At 40.6% G+C, this 23,928-nt stretch overlaps 2 protein-coding genes across 2 annotated transcripts in view; one reads left to right on the top strand and one right to left on the bottom strand.

Annotated features, from left to right (window-relative positions):
- Window positions 1-534, bottom strand: part of vkg (viking) — a 32,250-nt gene extending 31,716 nt beyond the window's left edge. Inside the window, exon 1 of the mRNA XM_034971402.2 lies at window positions 397-534. Within this exon, the coding sequence (XP_034827293.1) occupies window positions 397-489 (93 nt within the window). The 5' untranslated portion in view covers window positions 490-534. The remainder of the gene's footprint in view (window positions 1-396) is intronic.
- On the top strand, window positions 488-18,231 carry Col4a1 (Collagen type IV alpha 1). The gene is given in 13 exon segments (XM_034973162.2): window positions 488-611; window positions 614-695; window positions 886-925; window positions 5,653-5,946; window positions 6,672-6,914; window positions 7,265-7,486; window positions 8,676-8,981; window positions 9,193-9,660; window positions 9,873-10,256; window positions 11,290-11,746; window positions 12,079-13,596; window positions 13,927-15,158; window positions 15,849-18,231. Coding segments are annotated over 13 exon segments (5,646 nt in total). The 3' UTR covers window positions 16,125-18,231.
- Window positions 18,232-23,928: the final 5,697 nt, after the last annotated feature.

Below are 23,928 nucleotides of genomic sequence, written 5' to 3' on the forward strand. Positions count from 1 at the left end.
AGCGAATAGACCAACAGGCAACTTTGTTTTATGCTAGGAGAGAAGTAAATAGACGTTCTATCTCGATTCCCATGTCAAGCTTCACTCTTATCATATCCTATCCTATCCTAGGTAGGTACATGCCACGATCTCACCCTTCATTATTTAGACAAAACTATTACCTAGGTACCTACAGTAAGTTATTGCTTAAACTAACAAGAAAATATTATAGACCTAAATTTTCCAGGGTTTTCCTTCGGGTTTTCATAGATCTACAATGAAAACAAAACTAAGTTTTTGTTATTTTTACAGACGTTCAGCTTTTAATGTACGGTGCGAAAGCAGCGAACCCGTTGAAGTCTTTTCAATGAAGATGAGATACAAAAATTGTGAGGTCTAGTAAAGAAGCCTACTCACCGCAGAAACTGGTGATGAGATCCATTGGAACAGCAGAAGGGCGGCCGGCACGAGGTGTAGCGCAGGGAGGCGCGCGCGCGCCGGACCCGACATGGCTGCGCCGCACTACTACTGGCCGCGCGCCCTCGCGCCGGGGCCCGCGGCTACTCCCGCGCCGCCGCCGTCTCTCGCGCCGCGGGGCGGGGGCGCGCAGGCTGCCGCCCGAGGTCTCCTCTTTCCTTAGTATCCCGACATAAACGGCGCGCGCGCACGGGACACAAGCGCCGCGCGCTCCGGGCCATGGCAGGCCACGTACTTTGGTAAGCTTCAATATTTATACAAACTACCTATTCTTAAGAAAATATTTTTTGTTGCAATATATATTTTGTAATTTGTATAATGTATAGGTACCTAATTATAAAAAAAGCATTTCTGTCCTAATTTATTATCGTTGGTAATAATTGATTAAAAAATAAATTAATCAAATTGATATTGTGTGATTTTTTACAGGTTGGTGGCTGCTTTGGCTTCGATTAGTGTAGTGAATCCGGTGAGTTATTTTATTTTAAACATCAAAGATTAAGACAACCATCGAATATGGTTATAGGTAGGTTGATATATACTTTCGATAAAAACCTTGCTGGAATTGGGGAGCGCCGGGACGCGGAAAGGGCATGCGAGCGGACTGGTCCGTCTGCTTAAATTCGTCCTTTTGCATTTTTTTCAAAATGCGAACTGCGCCGGTCAGCGTAAAGTATATCGCAGCTACAAGTACTCGAAATACATAAATTCATTATCATAAAATGGAATATAATTTCCAATCTATTTCTTTAGATGTATCTTTAGTGTAATATATATAATGTTCATACGTGAAACCGACAAAGTTTATCACTCGGATGTTAAGTGTCGTCATTACGCAAACCGTCACTATAAAATAGTTAACAAATATAATTATAAAGAACACAGCAAATTTATATTTTGGCAATAAGTAGAGATATGGTAAATTAAAGTTCGTAGATTAAATAATGTAGGTATATTGAATTAAAAATAGCATTTTGTACTTATCTCTACGACTTAGGTATGTACCTAGAGTTAATAGTTATTTTTATTAGTTTAAATGTTTTCTAATAATACTAGCTTATGCCCCCGACTTCGTCCGCGCAGACTACACAAATTTTAAACCCCTGTTTTACCCTTTTAGGGATTGAATTTTCAAAAATCCTTTCTTAGCGGATGTTTACGTCATAATAGCTATCTGCATGCCAAATCTAAGCTCGATCCGTCCAGTAGTTTAAGCTGTGCGTTGATAGATTAGTCAGTCTGTCAGTCAGTCAATCAGACCTTTGGGCCTTAGACTTTGGAATTTAGACCGATGGGCGCGTATCGATGTAACAGACAGATAGACACAATTTCGCATTTATAATATTAGTATGGACCATACTTGCATCAGAGTTTATTCTTAAATTACTTAAGTAATAATGTAAAAAAAACCCGGCCAAGTGCGAGTCAGGCTCGCGCAATGAGGGTTCCGTACTACAGTCGTATTTTTTCGATAATTCAAAAACTATGATGCATAAAAATAAATAAAAATCTGTTTTAGAATGTACAGGTGAAGACCTTGCATATGATACCCCACTTAATATAGTCACTCACTTCGAAAGTTGAAAATACTAATTATTAGTTCATGACCACAATTTAATTTTTGTGTGATCTAACCCTAAATTCACGGTTTTCAGATTTTTCCCCAAATGTCAGCTATAAGATCTACCTACCTGCCAAATTTCATGATTCTAGGTCAACGGGAAGTACCCTGTAAGTTTCTTGACAGACAGATAGACAGACAGACAGACAGACAGACAGACAGACAGACAGACAACAAAGTGATACTATAAGGGTTCCGTTTTTCCTTTTGAGGTACGGAACCCTAAAAATATCTCGATTCTCGATATAAATCTAAATATTATTTTTTATCTCATTGAGGTAGGCAGGTAGGTGCTAATCCAAAGTATTAACTATCTAAAGTGAATCAAATTGCATTCAAATCCGTTTAGTAGGTAGTTCCAACGAGATGCGAGAACAGACGGGAAGACGCAAAAATTAAAAAAAAAATTGTCATGGTCTCTCGATAATAACGTTGATATAAAATAGTAGTTACACATGTAGCTGGATAATAGTAAATTTAATAAAAATATATAATAAATTTTCAATACTAAATTTTAATCGTGGAAGTTTTATTGCTCAAAAAATGTACTTTATTGTAATATTAACAGGTATGTACTTTACTAAAATTTATTTACTAATTGTAAATTGTACATATAATAGGTACTTTCCGTCAAAGTGTATTGACGGAGTTGAAATTGGGAATAATTTTAAATGATGATTTTCCAACCTAAAATTCGATTTCATCCGCGTGGATTTAGATTTTTAAAAATTCCGTGGGTACTTTGATTTTCCGGGATTAAAAGTAGTCCATGTCCTTCCCCGGCATGCAAGCAATCTCTGTACCAAATAGGCCGTGCAAAGCTAGTATACAGACAGACACACTGCCATTTATAATATCAGTATGGGTTATTACAATTATTGCAATGATGATGAAAAATGTCAGAAAATACCATTCCTCTCCCCCCATCGGACCTTTGCAAAGCGAAAAATCTGAAATAGAATAGAATCTGTATTGTTAATTAGAGTTGATAGAGCTGACAGTTTTGAGAGTAAACTTTTCAGGAAAACTAGCATAGTTTTTTAAGAATTCCATATCTACTAATATTGTAAATGCGAAAATTCGTATGTTTGACTGTCTGTTATAAGTATATTTCACGGCCGATTTGTATTCCGTTTATGTACCAAACCGATTTTGTCGGGTTTAGAGTACAGACATAGCTTGCATCCCGGGGACGAATATTGGCTACTTTTGTCCCCGAAAATCAAAAAAATTTTAAAACCTAAATCCAAGCGGATGAAGTCGCGAACAAAAAAAACCAAAAAATTAGTTTTGCTATCCCAAATTGGCGGATTTCTTTTTAAGACGGTATACCTATGTACTTCTTAATTTATTTTAAAAATGCTGTGATAGTCTAGACTCTAGTGGTTGATACTTTGGCCTCCTATTCGAGGTATCCGTGGTTCGATTCCAGCACGCACCTCTAACTTTTCGAAACTATGTGCATTTTAAGCAATTAATTATCGCTTGCTTTAACGATGAAGAAAAACATCGTGAGAAAACTTACATCCCTCAAAGTTCACCATATTGTATTCAAAGGTGTGTCGGCCAATCCACACTTGGCCTGCGTGGTGGAGTGTGCCTTAATCATTAACCTTTCTCATTCTAAAGACCCGTTCTCAGTAGTGAGTCAGCGATGGGTTGATGAGTGATAATGATGAAAATTATGTGAACCACTATAAGCTATACCCTATCCGCGGAATGAAGTTAGTATAGCGCTCTCTCAGTTACGTAATCCCATACAAATGTATCAGCCAAACAGAGGGAACTTCATTCCGCGGATAGGGTGTAGCATATGAAACCTTGCAGCACCAGCATGCTATATCAGGCTACAGACTGTTGGTGCTGGCCTGTATCCGACATGCTTGGGTATATTTTAAATAAATAATAAAGTATAAATTAATTTATAAATTATTATTCCCAGTAGCGAATAAGAGTTCATCATCATCATCAACCCATCGCCGGCTCACTACTGAGCACGGATCTCCTCTCTTGACCATAGTCTTCACACCTAAGACTTTTGAGAACTCTCAGACATGCAAGTTTCCTCATGATGTTTTCTTTTACTGTTAAAGCAAGTAATATTTAATTAGTACTTAAAATGCAAATAACTCCGAAAAGTCTGAGCGCGCCCGGGATCGAACCCCGGACCCCCCGACGAGGAAGGAGGTCGATGTCTTAACCATTAAGGCTATCAAAGGTACATAACATTTATTATAATACTAGAACATACCGAAAATAACTATCTACCCAACTGAATGAATTAGATTAGACTAGGTAGGTATAAAAAATCGAATATTTAAGCTAAGTAAGTTTGATTATACCTCACCTCGCAGTGTATGGTATCATTTTACGAGCAAAATGCATTCACAGCATGATATCGGGTATCTACCTACTATAGACACTATTTGGCACATACTACCTAATGCCAGTTGATATGTATGAATATGTAGATACTTATTTGATTTGGTATAGCAAAATAAAATACAATAATCTTTTCTGAATATTCAAAATTCAGGATTGGAATAAAAAAGGTACTTACCTAATAAACAGTTTAATAAATCAATGGGTACCTTTTTGAATAAGTTACCTTTTGTTTTATTAGTAATGGACTAAGAACCCGCGCGTGCCAGACCTTCGTTATTTTATAAAAGCTTTAAGTTTCTCTGCGTATTGTCCCCAACACAAGGAGGAACGATCAGCGACTATGAAGTTTGTATCATGGTGGCTTTGGGAGATAACACGTAGGAAAGGTGTAAAAAAACTGACGTCAAAGTATAAACTCTATTTATTTATATTTTCTTCGGAATAGTATTAGAAATCACGTCATGCATTGTCAGATACTTAGTGTCGTAGTCTTAAACTATAATAAATTGTTATACTTTAACATCTCGGCGTCTGGCATGGGTTGCCACGATACTGAGTGTCTGGCAATGCATGACGTGATTTCTAATACTCTTCCGAAAATACAAAAAAAATTAGACTATACTTTGACGTAAGATTTTTTACACCTTTATTACCTGTTATCTCCCAGAGCCACCATAATCCAAACTTCATAGTCGTTGATTGTTCCTCCCTTTGCTGGGGACAATAGGATCGCAGATAAACTTTCAGGATTTATAAAATAACGAAGGTCTAGCTGGCTCTCTCTCTTTATAAGTCAGGTATTATAGATTTAGAATTAGTACCTATATATTTTAAAGTGGTGATTAAAAGTGTGTGCTAGTAGTTAAGACGTCGGCCTTTATTCGGGAGGTCGGGCTTTCAACCCGGGCGCGCGCACCTCTTAATTTTTCGGAGTTATTTGCGTTGTAAGCAATCAATTAATATCACTTGCCTTAACGGTGAAGTAAAACATCGTGAGAGAACCTGCACGCCCAAGAGTTCTCCATAATTTCTCAAAGGTGTGTGAACTGTGAAGTGTGCCAATCTGCACTAGGTTAACGTGACGGAATACCTTGACCCTTCTCATTCTAAGAGGAGACCCGTGCTCAGTACCTAGTGGGCTGGCGATGGGATACTTTATAAAATTTAAAACAACATTTTTGCTCCTTTAGCAACAAGATGGATGGGACAGCCCGTGGTCGGACTGGATGTCGCAAAATGAATACAATCCACCCGTAGATGAGAATACATACTATCGCGGCTTGTCGAGGAGGCCGGACTTGCCCGTATCGCCGCCGCCGTCGGTCCGCCCAGAATCACAACCGCCACAACGTCAACCTCCGAGTTTTGGGCAAAACTTTGCTGTCTATGATCCTGAGACAAGAAGGCGGACAACAGCATTTGATCGCAACTGCACGGCACCCGGTTGTTGTGTGCCAAAATGCTTCGCCGAAAAGGGTAACCGAGTAAGTTATTGTCGTTTATTTGTAGGTATATACCTAATGTATTTTGCGAATCTATACAACACTTCCTTTTAACCGACTTTTAACAACAAGGAGTAGGTATTCATTAGGTATTCATGAAATAATACTAGGCTTGAACCATTTATCTCAAGTTTGTTTTTCCAGTTGTATTTTTGTTTGTCATATTTACCATTTTGGATAAGATCTCCAATTGAACACTAAACTCGATACATTTATTTCATTTATTTAGGTTGATTTTTTTAGTGTTGTATTTTTGTCGGTCATGTGCGCCATATTGAATTTGTCATTACGTCATAATATACCGTTATACGTGAAACGGACGAAGCTAACGAGTAACGACACCATTACCAAAATAGAATGAGTAGTTTGGCAATTGTAAGGGAACCACACACACAAATAACTGCCAAACACTATAGGTATCCGGTAGTCGTCAGTCTGGTCAAAATAATTCTACATTTATTAGGTTTTCTTTAGTTACCTGGGTACAGGGTACTCGTTATAAGTGAGTTAATAGGAATTGTTAAGGGGAATTAAGCTTTTATAAGCTGGAAGTTTGTTTTCAGCTTTTATAAAACACAAGTCCCTCCTATCAGCTCTCTGGTTACCGCATTTATCGATCCTAAACGTTTAAATACATAGGTAGGTATATAGAAAAATCCACTATTTAACCTAAATATCTTTCACTTTAAGTACGACTTTTGTTATAGGGATTTCCTGGCTCACCTGGACCTCAAGGACTGCAAGGTCTTCCCGGACATGAAGGACCAGAAGGACCGCAAGGTCCAAAAGGACAGAAAGGTCACGTGGGCCCACAAGGTCCAAGGGGACCAAAAGGTGAACGTGGAAAACCAGGTGCACAAGGTTTTATCGGATTAACGGGTCCCCCAGGGCCGCAAGGTGAACCCGGTTTTCCAGGAATGCCTGGTAGAGATGGATGTAATGGCACGGACGTAAGTTAAAAGCCACTTTGGAGTGTTATATTACAAGCATGGGTCATAAGTTAGTGACCGAAACACCTATATAAAAGTTGCACGAGAACATGTCTCGTGCAGCATTCCACGAGAGTCCACTCAAAGAGGGTAGCCAAAGTTTTTTCGACTTTAACTATTCAAGTTTGGAAGCCGGGTAGTTTCATTCCATTCCGTTTTTTGAATTTTGAGAAGATAAATCATTGAATTTTTTCCTCAAAAATATCTATGTTTTTGTTGTACTGTTTGTTTGTTGTATAATAACCTGTAGGTATTTACGAGTTAATAAATTGCTACATTTGTACAAAGTAACATTATTTATGTGCTTCCAGGGAGAACCTGGATTAATGGGACCTAAAGGGCCACAAGGTCCTCGTGGAATTCCTGGATCAAAAGGAGACAAAGGTGATAAAGGAGAAGCAGCTCATATTGGACGGTTTTCAAAAGGACAAAAGGGAGAACCAGGGGCTGATGGTATGCAAGGTCCTCAGGGTCCTGTTGGTCCAACGGGTCCTGCAGGGTTACCTGGTCCTAAAGGAAACACTGGGCCATTGGTAAGAACTTTATCAACTTATTATAATACTAGATGATGCCCGCGACTTCGTCCGCGTGGATTTAGGTTTTTTGAAATCCCTTGGGAACTCTTCAACTTTCTGGGATAAAAAGTAGCCTATGTCCTTCCCCGTATAATATCAGCTAACTCTGTACCAAATTTCATCAAAATCGGTTGACCGTTCGGGACGTGAAAAGCTAGCAGACAGACAGACACACTTTCACATTTATAATATTAGTATGGATTAGCATAATCCTAAATTACTTAATATTGACAGAGGTAAACATCTACAAAACATAATTATAGACTTGCTAATAATAATTTCAATAGTAAACTTGATCTACAACTGCTATACCTTCTGTCTTTGTTGTACCTATTCTTTTCTACAACTTTGCAACCTCTCCCACTGCCAAGAGTCACTGGTAGAAATCTCTTATAGAGATAAATTTTTCCCTGTCCACTTTTTATTGTTTTCATATTTCTATTCTTAATTTTTGGTACAAATAAATAAAATGTAAAATTATAGTCAGTGGAAAGTAACAGCTACCTACTTAAATCATACTTATTCTAACTAGATGATGGCCGCGACTTCGTCCGCGTGGATTTAGGTTTTTAAAAATCCCGTGGGATTGCCTATGTTCTTCCCCGGGATGCAAGCTACGTCTGTACCAAATTTCGTCAAAATCGGTTGAATGGATGGGCCGCGAAAGGCTAGCAGACAGACAGATAAACAGATAGACAGACAGACACACTTTCCCATTTATAATATTAGTATGGATGTTTAATTTCATTACGTGAATTACCTTATTTAGGTATAATTACGTTAAAATGTAATTTTCAATGGGAAAGTTAAATACATTTCATTTGTTTTGTGTGACTTGAGTGGTCAAGTCATACAAAACCAGTGGGGACACAACACAACCTACATTACGTATATGTTTAACCATACTTCTTTATAAAGTACTTATAAAGAAGTATGGTGAACCAATATCGGGCATTTACAGTCCGCTCGCTGTCGCGGGCCGGCTTTGGTCCGCGGGCCTGAGTTTGTAGACTCCTGGCCTAGGTTTATGTATTGAGAGAAAAAGTTGAAACTGAAATTAAAATACTAAAAATCATAGAAATATAGAAAAAAAAATCAAATGTTTGCAGTCTTAGTCCATAATATTTAACTTGTTTCCGCATTTCAGGGTCCCTTCGGGCCTAAAGGTGACAAAGGTGCCAAAGGATCGGCAGGGCAAGCGATTCCAGGAGATAAGGGAGATAGAGGAGACAGGGGTGATCGAGGGCCAGCATGTCCAGGATTTACATTACCTTCTACAGACAGCAAGGGTGCTATCAAGGGAGTCCAAGGGGATATGGGACCAAAAGGAGAAAAAGGCGAACCGGGTAGAATGGGTGAAAAGGGAGATACCGGACCTATGGGAGAACCCGGATTATCTGGACAAATGGGTATTAAAGGAGAAAAAGGCCTTAGGGGAAACCCAGGAGAAAGAGTAAATATTGACTATATTTAAAAAGCAGAAATACATATTTCAATGAAATTAAGAAATACAGAACTTTCAAAGATTTTATTCTGAAATAAATTGTCATATCTTTAATTTTTCAATAAAAAGAAAACGTGAATTAAATGAGGTCGTTTAGAAATAAAACATTAGTTTTAGGTTTTTTTTTATAATCTTAGCAACCTCTATTTCCTATGAACAGGGTCGCGATGGAATGTATGGTCCTACAGGACCTATGGGCCAAAAAGGAGACAGAGGCTATGATGGTCTAGCTGGTCTTCCCGGCAGACCTGGATTGAAAGGAGAACCTGGGAAAGATGGAACACCTGGTTATCCAGGTTTAAAAGGCGTTCCTGGTCCTCCTGGTGGCCGAGCAGGATCGCGTGGACCTCCCGGACCACAAGGACCGAGAGGTTACACGGGACCCGCTGGTCCACCAGGAACAGATGGTAGACCCGGAGAGAGCGGACAACCAGGGCCCATGGGACAACGCGGTGGTCCAGGTGAACCTGGCACACCTGGTACTGAAGGTCCGACAGGTCCGAAAGGAGAGAAGGGAGAACCTGGTCTTAACGGTTTGCCCGGTGAAATTGGAGTAAAAGGTTACGATGGACCTACCGGGCCGCAAGGGCCTAGGGGACCAAAAGGAGAAGATGGTTTTTCGATACCTGTAAGTTCATTCATTTTTTTAAACTAATTTTCTCATTTCTAATAGAGAAGTTTCGTAAGTGCCAATACAATAATTACATTCTTAAAGAAACAGTGTGACTTACTGTACTTAATTACATAATAACCAAAATATACATTTTAATTATTTGTATATGTGATCTATAATAATATAATATGCTTCAAATATAAATAATTTATGCATTATAATTCCAGGGAGACAGAGGGAATAATGGCATGCCAGGCCTCCCAGGAGATAAAGGTCAGAAGGGTGAAAGAGGATATCAAGGTTTGCGAGGTGTTCCTGGAAATTCCACTTTAGGTACACCTGGAATGCCAGGTGAAATGGGACCAGCAGGAGAAAAAGGTGAAAAAGGAAGTCCAGGCTATGATGGTGTGCCCGGTACTCCCGGCCCGAAAGGAGATCTTGGTGGACGTTGTAATGAATGTTGGCCTGGTGCCCCTGGTGCAAAGGGGGATCGTGGCGACGACGGACTGACTGGACCACGCGGAGAACGTGGGCCGCAAGGTCCAGTTGGACTACGTGGCGAAAGGGGCTCTGATGGTATCAATGGTCTGCCAGGGACGGCTGGTCCACCGGTATGTATCTTGTTCTTTTCTTTAGCTGTTTTTATTACTCACATTCTGACGCAGATTATGGTGGTTGATAGCCCTTGGTCTCCCTATGATATAATGAGAGAGTTTGGTAGCAGTAGCTGTGCGAGGATGGAAAGGAGAGGTGAAAATATTTTTCATTATATTATAATACTAGCCGATGCCCGCGACTTCGTTCGCGTGGATTTAGGTTTTTAAATATCCCGTGGGAACTTCTTGGTAGTGATTCTTCTTGAAATGTTCTGAATACTAATGAGACCCGTGTTGAATTGCACTAAGAAATTTAGGTGCGTACCAATTTTTTTTCGGAATCAAACCTGTTACTAAATAATAGGGACGAAATGTAAATGGATTGTATGCTATATGCTATGTATTACGGTTAAGAGTATACTTTTTACCAAGCTATTATACTGATCGCGTTACTCGTTGAGGATTTCCGTCCCCTATTTCCGAAACTATTCATCAAATCTGCACCAAACTTGCATGACACCAACATGATAGTATAACCTTTGTATAAAAGTTATGGAGTAAAATCGATAAAAAATTTGATCCGGTATCCCGAAGAATTCCTAATTTTTTTCGGGATAAAAACTACCCTATATGTTAACCCGGACTATCGGCTACCACTGTACCAAATTTTATTAAAATCCATTCAGTAGTTTTCGCGTGATGCGGGCACAGACAGACAGACAGACAGACAAAAATTCAAAAAAAAATTATTTTGGAGTCTATCAGCCTGTTTGCGTTCACTGCTAGGGCAGTCACACATAGGCCTTTCCAAGAGCGCGCCACCAAACAGGGTCCTCCGCCTTCCTCATCCATCCGCTCCCCACCACCTTCCAAAGTATATTTAATGTACAGAAATTGTCCAGTTACAGTTTTATTATAAGTATAGTCTTGATAGTATAAGTTTCTTACCAAAAGATCAGAAATTTATCAGAAAATTCGTAGGGGATCAGCTAGCTTTATAACTTAGTTTTAAATTAATTATATTCTTTAAATTTGAAAAAATATCTAGGGTGAACGAGGCGATGAGGGACCAATGGGACCAGAAGGAGAAAGGGGAACTGATGCAATTATCCCATCTAATTTAGTAAAAGGACCTCCAGGAGAAAGAGGTGCACCGGGTGAAAAGGGTATTATGGGTCCTAAAGGAGAAAGAGGTATTGAGGGCCCAACTGGAGATCGTGGGCTCAATGGTATGCCTGGACAGAAAGGCGATATGGGTAGAATGGGACCACCTGGTTTAGATGGTACTTCTGGATCTGATGGTACACCTGGCACACCGGGAGCAAAGGGAACTTCGGTAAAAGGCGAGAAAGGTGAAATAGGTGAAGAAGGTGAGAAAGGTGATAAAGGATTCGAAGGAAGATCTGGGCTTAAAGGTGAACCAGGACAGTGCCCTCTCGAATTAAAAGTCCGAACCAAAGGGGATAAAGGAAATCCAGGAGCACCTGGCCCTCAGGGGCCTATAGGTATAAACTATTTTTATTTCATACAAATATTGCACCTGTTTATTTATAGCGTCAAACGATCTTTGTTGATTCACTCTGAAAGACAGCTATATCTCATTCAAATTTTCTCTCAAGCATGTCATAGTCAATAGTTCGACGATTCAGAATTCGCTTGAAAATAAAAGGCAAACAAGTCGTGTTTGACCTATTTGTCCACTCTTTTAGTAAAATTTGAACAAAGTATAGTTAGTAAAACTCCATGATTGCTGTTTTGGTATAATAGGAACGTATTTGTACAACTCCATTATTTTTATACCATCGAGATCTTAATATTAAAAAACATTTTTATTTAGGTATGCCCGGTCAAAAAGGCGACCAAGGTCAAATGGGTTTAACTGGAGAAAAGGGGCAAAAAGGTATTACTGGACGAGCAGGACCAGTTGGGCCACGAGGCCCACCTGGTCCTAAAGGTGACAAAGGAGACCTAGGAGCAATGGGATTCCCAGGAACTGCAGGCGAAATAGGGCCAAGAGGCTTTCCAGGAATACCTGGTTTCAAAGGCGATAAAGGTGAAATAGGACCATCTATGCCAGGACCACCAGGGCCAGCTGGTTTAAAAGGTGATAAAGGAAATTCAGGACCTAGAGGTACTCCTGGAATTCCTGGCAGTGATGGACCTCCAGGTCCTATTGGTTTACATGGAGAAAAAGGAGATATGGGCTTTGTTGGACAACGGGGCTTTTCCGGCCCTCCGGGTCCAAAAGGAGAGCCTGGTCCAATTGGTCCTCACGGATTTTCGGGTTCACCTGGTTTACCTGGAAGAGACGGACCGAAAGGACAACAGGGTTATCAAGGAATACCTGGTAAGCCAGGAGTTATTGGGTTACCTGGACCTAAGGGTGAACCGGGGGTGCAAGGACCAGATGGTCCAAGAGGTTTCCCAGGCCCACGTGGAAGTCCGGGTTTAGCAGGACAGCCTGGGGTTGATGGAAGCCAAGGTGAAAGGGGTGAAAAGGGAGAGAGAGGTTATCCTGGTCAGCCTGGGGAGCGAGGTTTTGATGGTCCATTGGGACCAGCAGGTATCCCTGGATTAAAAGGAGACCAAGGCTATCAAGGCCCACCTGGAAACCCTGGCAGAACCGGTTCTCTAGGAGAGAAAGGAAATATGGGTCTACCAGGTCCAAGGGGACCAAAAGGAGAACCCGGATTTGCAGGAGAAAAGGGTCAAAGAGGAGAACGTGGGTTCGATGGTTTAAGAGGATTAGATGGTTTGCCTGGAAGAGATGGGGAAAAGGGAGACAAAGGTGAATATGGTCAACCAGGATATGGATTGCCTGGAGCTCCTGGTCCGAAGGGTGACGCAGGTATACCCGGGTTCGATGGCGCTAAGGGTGATATGGGACCCAAAGGTGATAAAGGAATGCCGGGACCAACTGGACCAAAAGGAGAAAGGGGAATCAATGGAGAAGCTGGTCCACCGGGCACTCCTGGCTTAGATGGTAGTCCGGGTGCAGCTGGCGAGAGGGGTATGCCAGGATTTGACGGTGAAAAGGGAGAGCGAGGCGATAGAGGTATCCCTGGACGTGATGGCTTGGATGGATTAAAAGGTGATCGTGGAATACAGGGACCTCCAGGTTTAACGGGGCCCGTAGGATTCAATGGAGATAAAGGAGATCGAGGACTACCGGGCCTATCTATAAATATTAAAGGAGAAAGAGGTGATATCGGGCCTCCTGGTATACCAGGACTCCAAGGTGAAAAAGGTGATAGGGGTGACGAAGGACTTCAAGGCTTACAAGGAGAAAAAGGCGAACGTGGCTATGCTGGGGTTAAAGGAGAAATGGGTCGATATGGCCAGGTTGGAATGAAAGGTAATCATTTTGTTGTGTTCTCGCATAATTTGCAATATCTACACTATAATATTATTTTAAAGAAGTAAAGTTTGTAAGTTTGGATGTAGGAGGTAATCTCCGAAACTACTCATCTGATTTCCAAAATTGTTTAACTATTTTAAGGGTGTATTATTCCAGATGGATATTATGTATGTAATTAATATACAAAATTTCCATGTTGAACAAGTTATTATTAGAATGTGCGCATGAATATTAAGAGAAATATTTATTGAATAACAGCTTATCTACCCCTGATTTTTTTATTCTTATATGAAATACCCTATTTTCCTAATTACTATATTTTTGTAGGTGATAGAGGACCATCTGGCCCTGCAGGCCGCCCTGGTCTTACTATCAAAGGCGAAAAGGGTTTACCTGGATTACCAGGTAAGCATGGAAGACCCGGATTACCGGGTGCGCCTGGGGAAAAGGGAGACCAAGGCTTAACAGGCCTTCCAGGACAAACGGGACGGCCAGGAATACCAGGATCTCCTGGCGTGCAAGGAGAAAAAGGAGATCATGGACGTGAAGGAATTGCAGGACCACCTGGTTTTGATGGAAATCCAGGAGCTCCAGGACAGCAGGGAGTAATGGGCCTCAGAGGTGAAAAGGGTGACAAAGGAGCAACAGGTTTTGGTTTGCCTGGGTCTAAAGGGGAACCAGGACCTCCAGGTATTAATGGTCAGCAAGGGCAAAAGGGTGATAAAGGAGAACGTGGTTTTGATGGTCTTGTTGGACAAGCCGGCGAAAAAGGTGATCAAGGTGAGAAAGGAGATCGAGGCTACCAAGGACGTATAGGATCGCCAGGTTTATTCGGCCAGAAAGGTGACAAAGGTGAAGCCGCTGCTATTGTGTATGGTGATAAAGGAGAACGAGGACCTCAGGGTCCACCTGGCTTAGCCGGAATTCCAGGACGTGACGGTGCCCCAGGTGCGAGGGGCTTAGACGGTAATCCGGGAATAAAGGGTGATGTAGGATTACCAGGACCTATAGGTCCTCCAGGTCCTCCAGGACCTCGAGGATTACAAGGCTTACAAGGTGAAAGGGGTGATATAGGACTAACTGGCAGACAAGGCATGCCTGGTACTCCAGGAGCATCCTGTGCGAATACAGATTACTTAACAGGAATTTTATTAGTTCGACACAGTCAAACTGAGATTATACCTCAATGTGAACCCGGCCATGTTAAGCTATGGGATGGATATTCTCTTCTGTACATCGATGGTGACGAAAAAGCGCATAATCAAGACTTGGGCTTTGCAGGTTCATGTGTTAGACAATTTAGCACTATGCCCTTCTTGTTCTGTGATCTTAACAATGTGTGCCACTATGCGAGTCGCAACGATCGGAGCTATTGGTTATCAACTAATCAACCTGTTCTTATGATGCCAGTAGAAGGTCAAGAAATCGCTCCATATATTTCAAGATGTGTAGTCTGTGAAGTTCCAGCCAACGTTATAGCGGTTCACAGTCAAACTCTAGATATTCCAAGTTGTCCACAAGGATGGAACTCATTATGGATTGGATACAGTTTTGTTATGGTGAGTTTAATCTAAGTCTCTACTTAATCTAGTCTTAATATTATAAATGCAAAAGTAAATCGGTCCATCTGTCTGTATCTGTCTGCTAACTTTACGCGGATTTTTAAGAAAATCATAAATCCACGTGGACAAAATCACGAGCCTTCATCTATTTGGAACAGAGATAGCTTGCGTCCCGCGGACCACCATGACTGCTACATTTTATCCCGAAAAATCAAAGAGTTCCTTTGGAATTTTTAAAAACCTAAATCTACGCGGACCCTAGTTACCAACACATAGTAAAATAGTTAGAATATTAAGTTAAGATTTAAAAAAAACAGCTGCAAGTAGGACTCGCACACGAAGGGTTCCGACTATCGTACAAGATACTTTAACAGTTTTGTGTGCAACACTGCAAGATAATGACAACAGCGTCATCTATAAGTGATTTGATAAATTAAAAATAATTCATCAAATTATAAGACCTATTATACACTCTACCTAATATACCTACCAAATTTCATGACTCTAGGTCAACAGGAAGTACCCTTTAGGTTTTCTTGCCAAACACGACGGTCAGACAGACAGACAGTCAGACAACTAATTATCCTATAAGGGTTCCTTTTTTCCTTTTGAGATACGGAACCCTAAAAATCCTGAAAATCACATTTTCTTTAGAACTCAGATTCACTTCATATAAAAATGTTTTAGCATATTGGAGCTGGAGGACAAGGCGGTGGACAGGCGTTGGCAAGCCCCGGGTCGTGTCTTGAAGACTTCCGAGCGACGCCATTCATCGAATGTAACGGCGAAGGTGGCACTTGTCATCACTTCACAAACGGACTTAGTTTCTGGCTTACGACGATAGATGACAACAAACAGTTTGCGATGCCAGAACGCGAAACTCTGAAGTCTGGCCGGCTCTTGCAACGAGTATCTAGGTGTGCGGTGTGCATAAAAAATACAGACAGTTCTCGACCGTACTGAATGATAAATAATCTTCAATTATTTTAATAGATAATACTCCGAATATTTCTTCTCATGTGTCCTCCAATTAATTCCAGACAAAAATTATTTAATTCAGTTGTTATTCCATTATTATCTAAAACCTCATTTTAACATAGCTTTTTTTGCCAATTATAAGAAAATAAGTCACAGTATGCCTACCTACATAACATTCACCTAAGCAGCACTATTTCATGAGCTTTGTAATATAGAATTTTATGAGTAAGTAATTAGTACAGACTAATCAATTTATCGAATTAAACCAAAAAAATACTAGGAAAACGTGATTTTGAAGGAGTACTTCATAGCATAGCTTGTATATGGTGTACTTACCTAATGATTTTACACTTATTTCGTTAACGAAATAATACACACTGCCAGTGCAGTGCGTCGCGCTGTTCTTTTTTCGAACATGGCTAACACACTGTCGTGTATCTAGTTTTAGATGTAAGTATAAAAGTACGGATGCATAATACCAGTGAAATTAACTATTAGTAATTTTACTGGAGTGGAGATTTATCGATGTGATTCGACAAAATAAATCATCGTAATGTGTACCTTAACGTAATTCTAGAACTAACCTACTTAGATTTTTTAAATATTCACCAAAGCTATAAAACTAGGGTTCAATATATAGATTACAGTGTGGCCGGTAAAACGTTACAATCCCGTTAAAGGATTGTAGGGGAAATCAAACGCTCTAAAAAGGCCCCTACCTACTTAAATACCTTAGGGAGAAAATGTTGTTTGGATTAAGATTGTTTTGTGTTTTTCAAAACAAACGAGGATTTGTTTATTTATTCAAATTACATAAGTACTTTTTAAAACTGCATAAGCATTGCCAACTTTTTTATTTCTAGTATTAATCACATAAAACTCTAGATACGCAACGCTTTTATTTTAGAAATTACTTGCCTACTATCATAATTACGAAAGATGTCCATTGTCTACTACTTAGAAATAATAAAAAGTTACCAATATGTAGGTATTAGATTTTTTAATAAATTAAAGAAACACATCCACGAGTTTTCTGGATATCAAAACGATCATTTATACACTTGAAAATTGGTCAAGTGCGAGTCAAACTCGAACACGAAGGGTTCCGTACCATCGTACAAGATTTTTTTTGTGATGTAACCAGACGTTACTGAGGTTGCATTAGTGCGGCGCCATTTTGTTTGTTCAACGGCCCTGTCCATACGAAGTAATATATAAGTCAATTACATACCATAATTTTCACGGTTTTCGGATTTTTCTCTATACCTACTTGTGCTATAAGACAGTGTTACCTGCCGATCATAAATGAACGAAAAGTACCTACCCTATTGGTTTTGATACCCTTGCCAGTCCATTTTTGTCCTAAGATGAGGGTTCATGTGATATCATTTGACCTCCCCTACATCCCTCATAAGGGATGTGACGTTTTACCAGTCACCTGTGTGTAAGAACTTATGTAGATATATTGAAAAACTACATTATTTAATTATTTGTACATTTAAGTACTTATTTTGTTGTTTTAAACAAATAAAATAGGTACAAAGCTACGTTTACGTTTGTTAGGCATCGTTTATTTCATATATTCCCATTAAAGTGATTAATTTGTACCTACCTATCTAAGTCCTAATGTATTTTCACTAGTCACAACCTATCTAATGTATCTAACATTTTCCTTTTGTGCGTAAAAAGTGTAAAATTTGCAAGTTTTAAAAATTGTACTTATACATATGGGCAATCAACAGAAATTAAAATTAAATATGATTTTAATGATAATAATGATTAATAGTACTTAGCACAAATCATTCATCAAATTGGCATTTTAATACGGGGTAGGTATATAGGTGGTAGGTACCTATGTATTTATACTTAAATTGTATAAAAATAAAATAATACATAAACATAAGGTAGGTACTTACGAATAAGTAGGTATATTGAATTATTGAGCTTGTTGTTGTATTTACAAAGTATAATAAATCCATCGGTATACCTAAGCACTGCCACGATTGTAGATAGAGGATAGACTAATGTTACATACATAGATATATTATTCTGAATATTTTAAGTCATTTTAATAAATAATTTATAAAACATATCAATATTTTATTATTTTTGTTTCTTCTTCGTACCCTGATTTAACAAAAGCCGCATCAATCAATCTAAAATGCAGTTAACTGCAAAAAATACTTTTAGAGTTATCACCAAACAACGTGGGAATTTAAAAAGAATCGGTCAAGTGCGAGTCTCACTGACTCGCATATAACTCGGTTCCGTACCATCGTAGAAGAAAGAACACTTTTTAATAATTGTTTTTTAATGTTCAAAGCGGCCAGGTTTAAATATCTATTAATTGTTGTTACAGTTACACTGCGGCAATAGAAATACACTTTCTGTGAAAATTTCAACTACCTATTACGGTTCACGAGATACAGCCCATTAACAGACAGCGGAGCTTTAGTAATAAGGTCCAGTTGACATCTTTCGGGTATGGAGCCCTAGTAATGTTTATAAAAAACAATGATACATAGAACCAAGGTTTTTAGTATGGTCTTACCGTGGTATATGTATAGTTTGCGACAGTTCGACATGGCAATCGGGTGGAGACGCCCCACACACCTGCACAGCACCCGCGCTAACCTGGTGCGGGATAGCGCTGTGCGGGTGTGCGCGCCGTCCCCCGCCTCATACCCCAATTGCTATGTCGACCTGTCGCGAACTATAGTTAAGTTTTTAGAAACATTAGTTTTCCTGAATTTCCTGAAAAGGTCCGGCCTTTAAACAGGCTGCACCCGACTTTACATGAAGTGAATATCATCTGGCTTTCGTAACTGAATATTATGCACGATGAATATATGGGTGGGTAAAATTGTGGTACCTACGACGTACCTATACCTAACTAACTATCTATATAAATAAAAATCAATCAAGTATGCTTTTGTTCTATGCGTTGCTAAACCGTCGCTCGGTCAGATTGTGATGAAACTGGTAGGGTTTGGTATTCTGAAGTGGTGTTGGGAGCCTCATTAGAGAGATTTCTGGGCGTGGGTTCGGATCCCACCGCTATCACCATGTAGTGAAACGACCATCTGCTCGATCGTGACTGCTTTATTATGTCAATTAGTAAACTACCTACATGCAATACAATGATTTTTACACAAAAATAGAAAAAAAAACAATAAATTTTGGGGTTCCCCATAAGTACTTAGAACTGAAACTCAAATTTATTTTGATAAAAAAAAAATTTGAGTTTTGGGTATCTATGAAAGACACTTCCAATGTGTCCCCCCCCCCCCCCTGTAACTTCTAAAATAAGAGAATGATAAAACTAAAAAAAATATATGATGTACCTACATTACCCAACTCTATGACATTACCATGCAAACTTCCACCGAAAATTGGTTTGAACGGGATCTAGTAAGTAGTTTTTGATTTATCGGAACCCTCAGTGCGCGAGTCTGATTCGCACTTGGCCGGTTTTTCTTTATAATTTTTACGCCATTATTTCCAGAGAGCCGGCTACTTACTGTTTGACACGTTTACAATGTTACCCGTGACTACTGCTAGCAGGATTGTGACGTTGTAAATTTTGAACTACTAACTAGCGTTTCGCTTTTAATAAAAATCAATTTTGTTCAAAGTATGTTGGTGCCACCTAGCATCAAGGTGCAGAACTACGCGTGGGTCGATGTTCAGAGTTCATTCGAGCCACAATAGATGGCGTTTGCTTCGTTGTCAATTGTCGTAAAAATAAAACAAAATAATTAAATAAAACCATAATATCATTTGTTTATTGTTAAGTCATTAACAAAACGGTTCTTATAATATATCCTTAGGTTCCGCAAATATTCAAAAATGAATTGGCTTCATGATCAAACTAAATGAGAGCGGCCACACTCGGGTTGCGTCTGGCAACACCGATTGGTGAGATTTAGAATTTTTCTGGAGTCAACATGTGAAGACGAATTTTTTCGTTCCAGGAAAATCTCACTCTTTTTCGCCCATGGCTTCGCCTGGGAAAATACAATAGTTATAAATTTAGTCATCCTAACGTATTTCAATGTTTCATCAATTATGGTGAGTGAAAAATCAAGTAATGTGGATTCGACAAAATGGCGGTTTGGTTAGAGAAAATCCTAATTTCATGATTTCCCTTTCAGTTCCAGTTATTTTACCTTCCCAAATAAATGAGGATAATGGGTTGTGGGTGGACTCCTGAAAACCATTGGTGGCCAGGAGTTCAATAGGTGAGTTGTGTTTGATCGGGAAAATTCCACGTGTCGAAATTTTCACACAGCACAAATTATAATCTTGTTTTTCTTTGTTACAGGGTTTCCGTTTGCGTTTCCGTTTGCGTTTCCGTTTTTAGTTTTCGGTTTTCGTATTTATTTCTTTTGCACATTCACGTTGGCAACTTAATTTCTATGGATAAGACTTGGTGAAAATCTTTGTAATGAAACATTTCGGTTGTGAAGAATCAAATAAATTGAGTTTTGGATCTTGGCCGATGCCGTCCAGCTACCTTGCAGTCTTCGCACCTACAAGTAAGCAAATGTTTGTATCCTGGAACAGTTTAGTGAACCTTCTTAGTGTATGTGTACAGTAAGAACCCTGTCTTTACTACTGAGCTTTTATTTTGAAACAATTTTATGAATTTTACTGTGTCATTGTCTATTCCATGCCAATGGCATCTTAAATTTAAAACATAGATTTTATGTACTATCTACCTAAGACATTCTAATGTATCTAAATTAAGTCTTGGCATTAAGCTAGAATAACTAAGCATTATTAGCCATCACTATGTATTAAGCGACCCCGGTAAAAGTTACATTAAAAACAATTTTGCCTAACATCTAGCAAATTTCATTTATAACACCTCATATACATTACAAGGGAGTCGACGGCTAGCTTCTATTCTTTACTAGGTAGATAGATCAAGTAAGTAAAATTATTTTTTTTTCCTCTAATCTTTGTAAGGTGGTAGATTATTCCGTATCCGGGTATATTTCCATTCCGCCCAATTTACCACCCTTACAGGATCTATATAGTTTTTTATCTGTTAAGTGTGAACCAATATAGTAGATAATGAGATAATCTAATCTAATCAGCGGTGTGAACCGGCAAGGAACCTTAATTTAAACTAATAGAGAGAAAATACCTACGGTTTTACGTGTATTTTTTAACACAGAAAATGGCGGCGCTTGTTCAATTGTTCATAGTCGTGAGAAGTTCGTGAGTATCGGCTAATCAGCTGCCATAACAAATTATTAAAAACCATAACGAATCTAAACAATTGAACATAAAAATTACAGATCGAAAATATCATCTAAACCACCGCAACGAGGCAAGGTGCCGCAAGAACGCTGACAGTGTTACCTCGTTGAATGGCCAGACTAATATGCTGACCGAGGTAGCTGCCAGCCCTTCAGTCCCCCGTGGATTCTGTGAGACGGGATGAAAGGTCCTTTAAAAAGGATCTAGCATCCTCGCCCCACGAACCCATGGTCTCCACCCCAAAAGGCACAAATATGAAACTATTTTCTATATTCTCATATTTGCGCCTCTTGGCCCTTTCTGCCTTAGTAGCCGCCGCTCCGGCCGCCACAGAGGTCGCCTGTACGTGTGACAGCGCCAGTGTATCCACACACGTGGCATCCCACACAAGCGACCTTCCTTGCTTCCACGGGACAAGAGTCATACCGTCTGGTCTCTTGCCATCGCTACGTGCCAAACCATTTGGGTCCAATACTGCAGGCACTTTAGCCGTGACAAGAGACCCACGTATGACTCCGTTCAAGGAAGCATGACGGGAAAAACGACAGGCACTTGGCACATCCATACCTGCGCAACATAGTAGGGGCGTATCTAAGCGACAGATCAATTATTTATACAGGGCGGGATGGTCTCACGCACAGGAGAGAAGTAAACTGCGGTGTTCCACAGGGCTCCGTATTAGGGCCTCTCTTGTGGAACTTGGCTTACGACGCAGTTGCAGCAGTCAATGCTGGCGTCCCTCAGGGCTCGGTGCTATCGTCCACACTGTTCATCCTGCATATCAATGACATGTTGCATCACAACAACATCCATTGCTATGCGGATGACAGTACGGGTGATGCCCTGTACAAAGGACATACACAGCTTTCTCGCGCAGTGCTGGAGGAGTGTAGAGCCAAACTTGTGTCTGACATAGAAACCTGCCTAGGTAAAGTGTCAGAATGGGGCGCACAAAACCTAGTGCAATTTAACCCAACTAAAACACAGGTTTGCGCGTTTTCTGCCAAGAAGTCCCCTTTTACACTGCCTCTTCTCTTTCAGAGCACTCCCCTCACACCTTCCAACAGCATTGGGATCCTTGGAGTCCACATTTCGAGCGAGGTTCAATTCCGCGATCATTTGGAAAGCAAGGCCAAATTAGCCTCCAAAAAGCTTGGGGTGCTCAACAGAGCAAAGCGGTACTTCGCGCCCGAGCATAGGCTCCTACTCTATAAGGCGCAAGTCCGCCCTCACATGGAGTACTGCTCCCACCTTTGGGCTGGAGCACCCCAGTACCAACTCCTTCCATTTGATCGGATCCAAAGGCGGGCTGTTCGACTTGTGGACGATCCCAAACTAACCGGCTCGTTGGAAAGCCTGGAGCACCGCAGAGACGTTAGCTCTCTATGCGTGTTCTATCGCCTGTATAATGGGGAGTGCTCTGAAGAGCTTTTTGACCTCATTCCACCCTCTTTTTTCTGCAACCGCACCGCGCGCCACCGTAAGGAATTTCACCCTCACCATCTGGGTGTCTGGTGCACTTCGACCGTCCGCTGCGCCAGATCCTTCTTTCCACGCACGTGCAAACTGTGGAACCAACTCCCATCGGCGGTGTTCCCACTAGATTATAACATGGGGTTATTCAAGGGGCGGACCAACAAATTCCTAAAAGGCCGGCAACGCATCGGCGGCTCCTCTGGTGCTGCAAATGTTCATGGGCGGCGGTAATCACTTAACATCAGGTGACCCGCCTGCTCGCTTGCTCGCTATATCTATTTAAAAAAAAAAAAAAAAAAAAAGTTCTTCGTGTTACTGTCCCGTCTGGTATAACTATGGTCTGCTACGCCGATGATACCATGGTGCTAGCCGAAGGCGACACATTTGAGGGGGCATTAAGGCTTGCAGAGGCCGGGGTGGCCTGCGTAGTGGGTAAAATCCACGAACTCGGACTTAAAGTAGCGCCTCATAAAACAGAGGCACTATGGTTCCACGGGCTACCCAGGCGTCTGGAACCACCCAGTTCGTTGATTCGCGTGGGTGACGTAGATGTCCAGGTAGGAAAATACCTAAAATATTTGGGTCTTACCTTGGACGGCAGATGGGGATTTGAAGAACATTTTGAGCGCCTTGTCCCCAGAATCAAAAAAGTAGTTGGTGCAATGCACGGTCTGCTGCCTAATCTCGGGGGGCCACGAGAAGGGGTTCGTCGACTTTACGCCGGGGTAGTACGATCAATAGCTCTCTACGGGGCGCCTGTATGGTCGCAAAGGCTTTCAGGTGTCCAGCGTCTCAGGAAGAAGCTAAATAGCGTACAGCGCAAGATAGCCATAAGGGTTGCACGTGGATATCGCACCATATCCTTCGAGGCGGCTACTGTTCTGGCTCGTTTTCCGCCTCTGGATATATTGGCGGACATGGATGCGAGACTGTATACCCAGACCCGCGCAGTTTGCGAGAGGAGTGCAGGCGGGTTAAATACCGGAATTCTGCGACGGCAAGCGCACCGGCAAGCATTAATAAATTGGCGCAAGCGTTTAGACGA

The sequence above is a fragment of the Maniola hyperantus genome, chromosome 1 (assembly GCF_902806685.2).
Source record: "Maniola hyperantus chromosome 1, iAphHyp1.2, whole genome shotgun sequence".
Classification (NCBI taxonomy): Eukaryota; Metazoa; Arthropoda; class Insecta; order Lepidoptera; family Nymphalidae; genus Maniola; species Maniola hyperantus.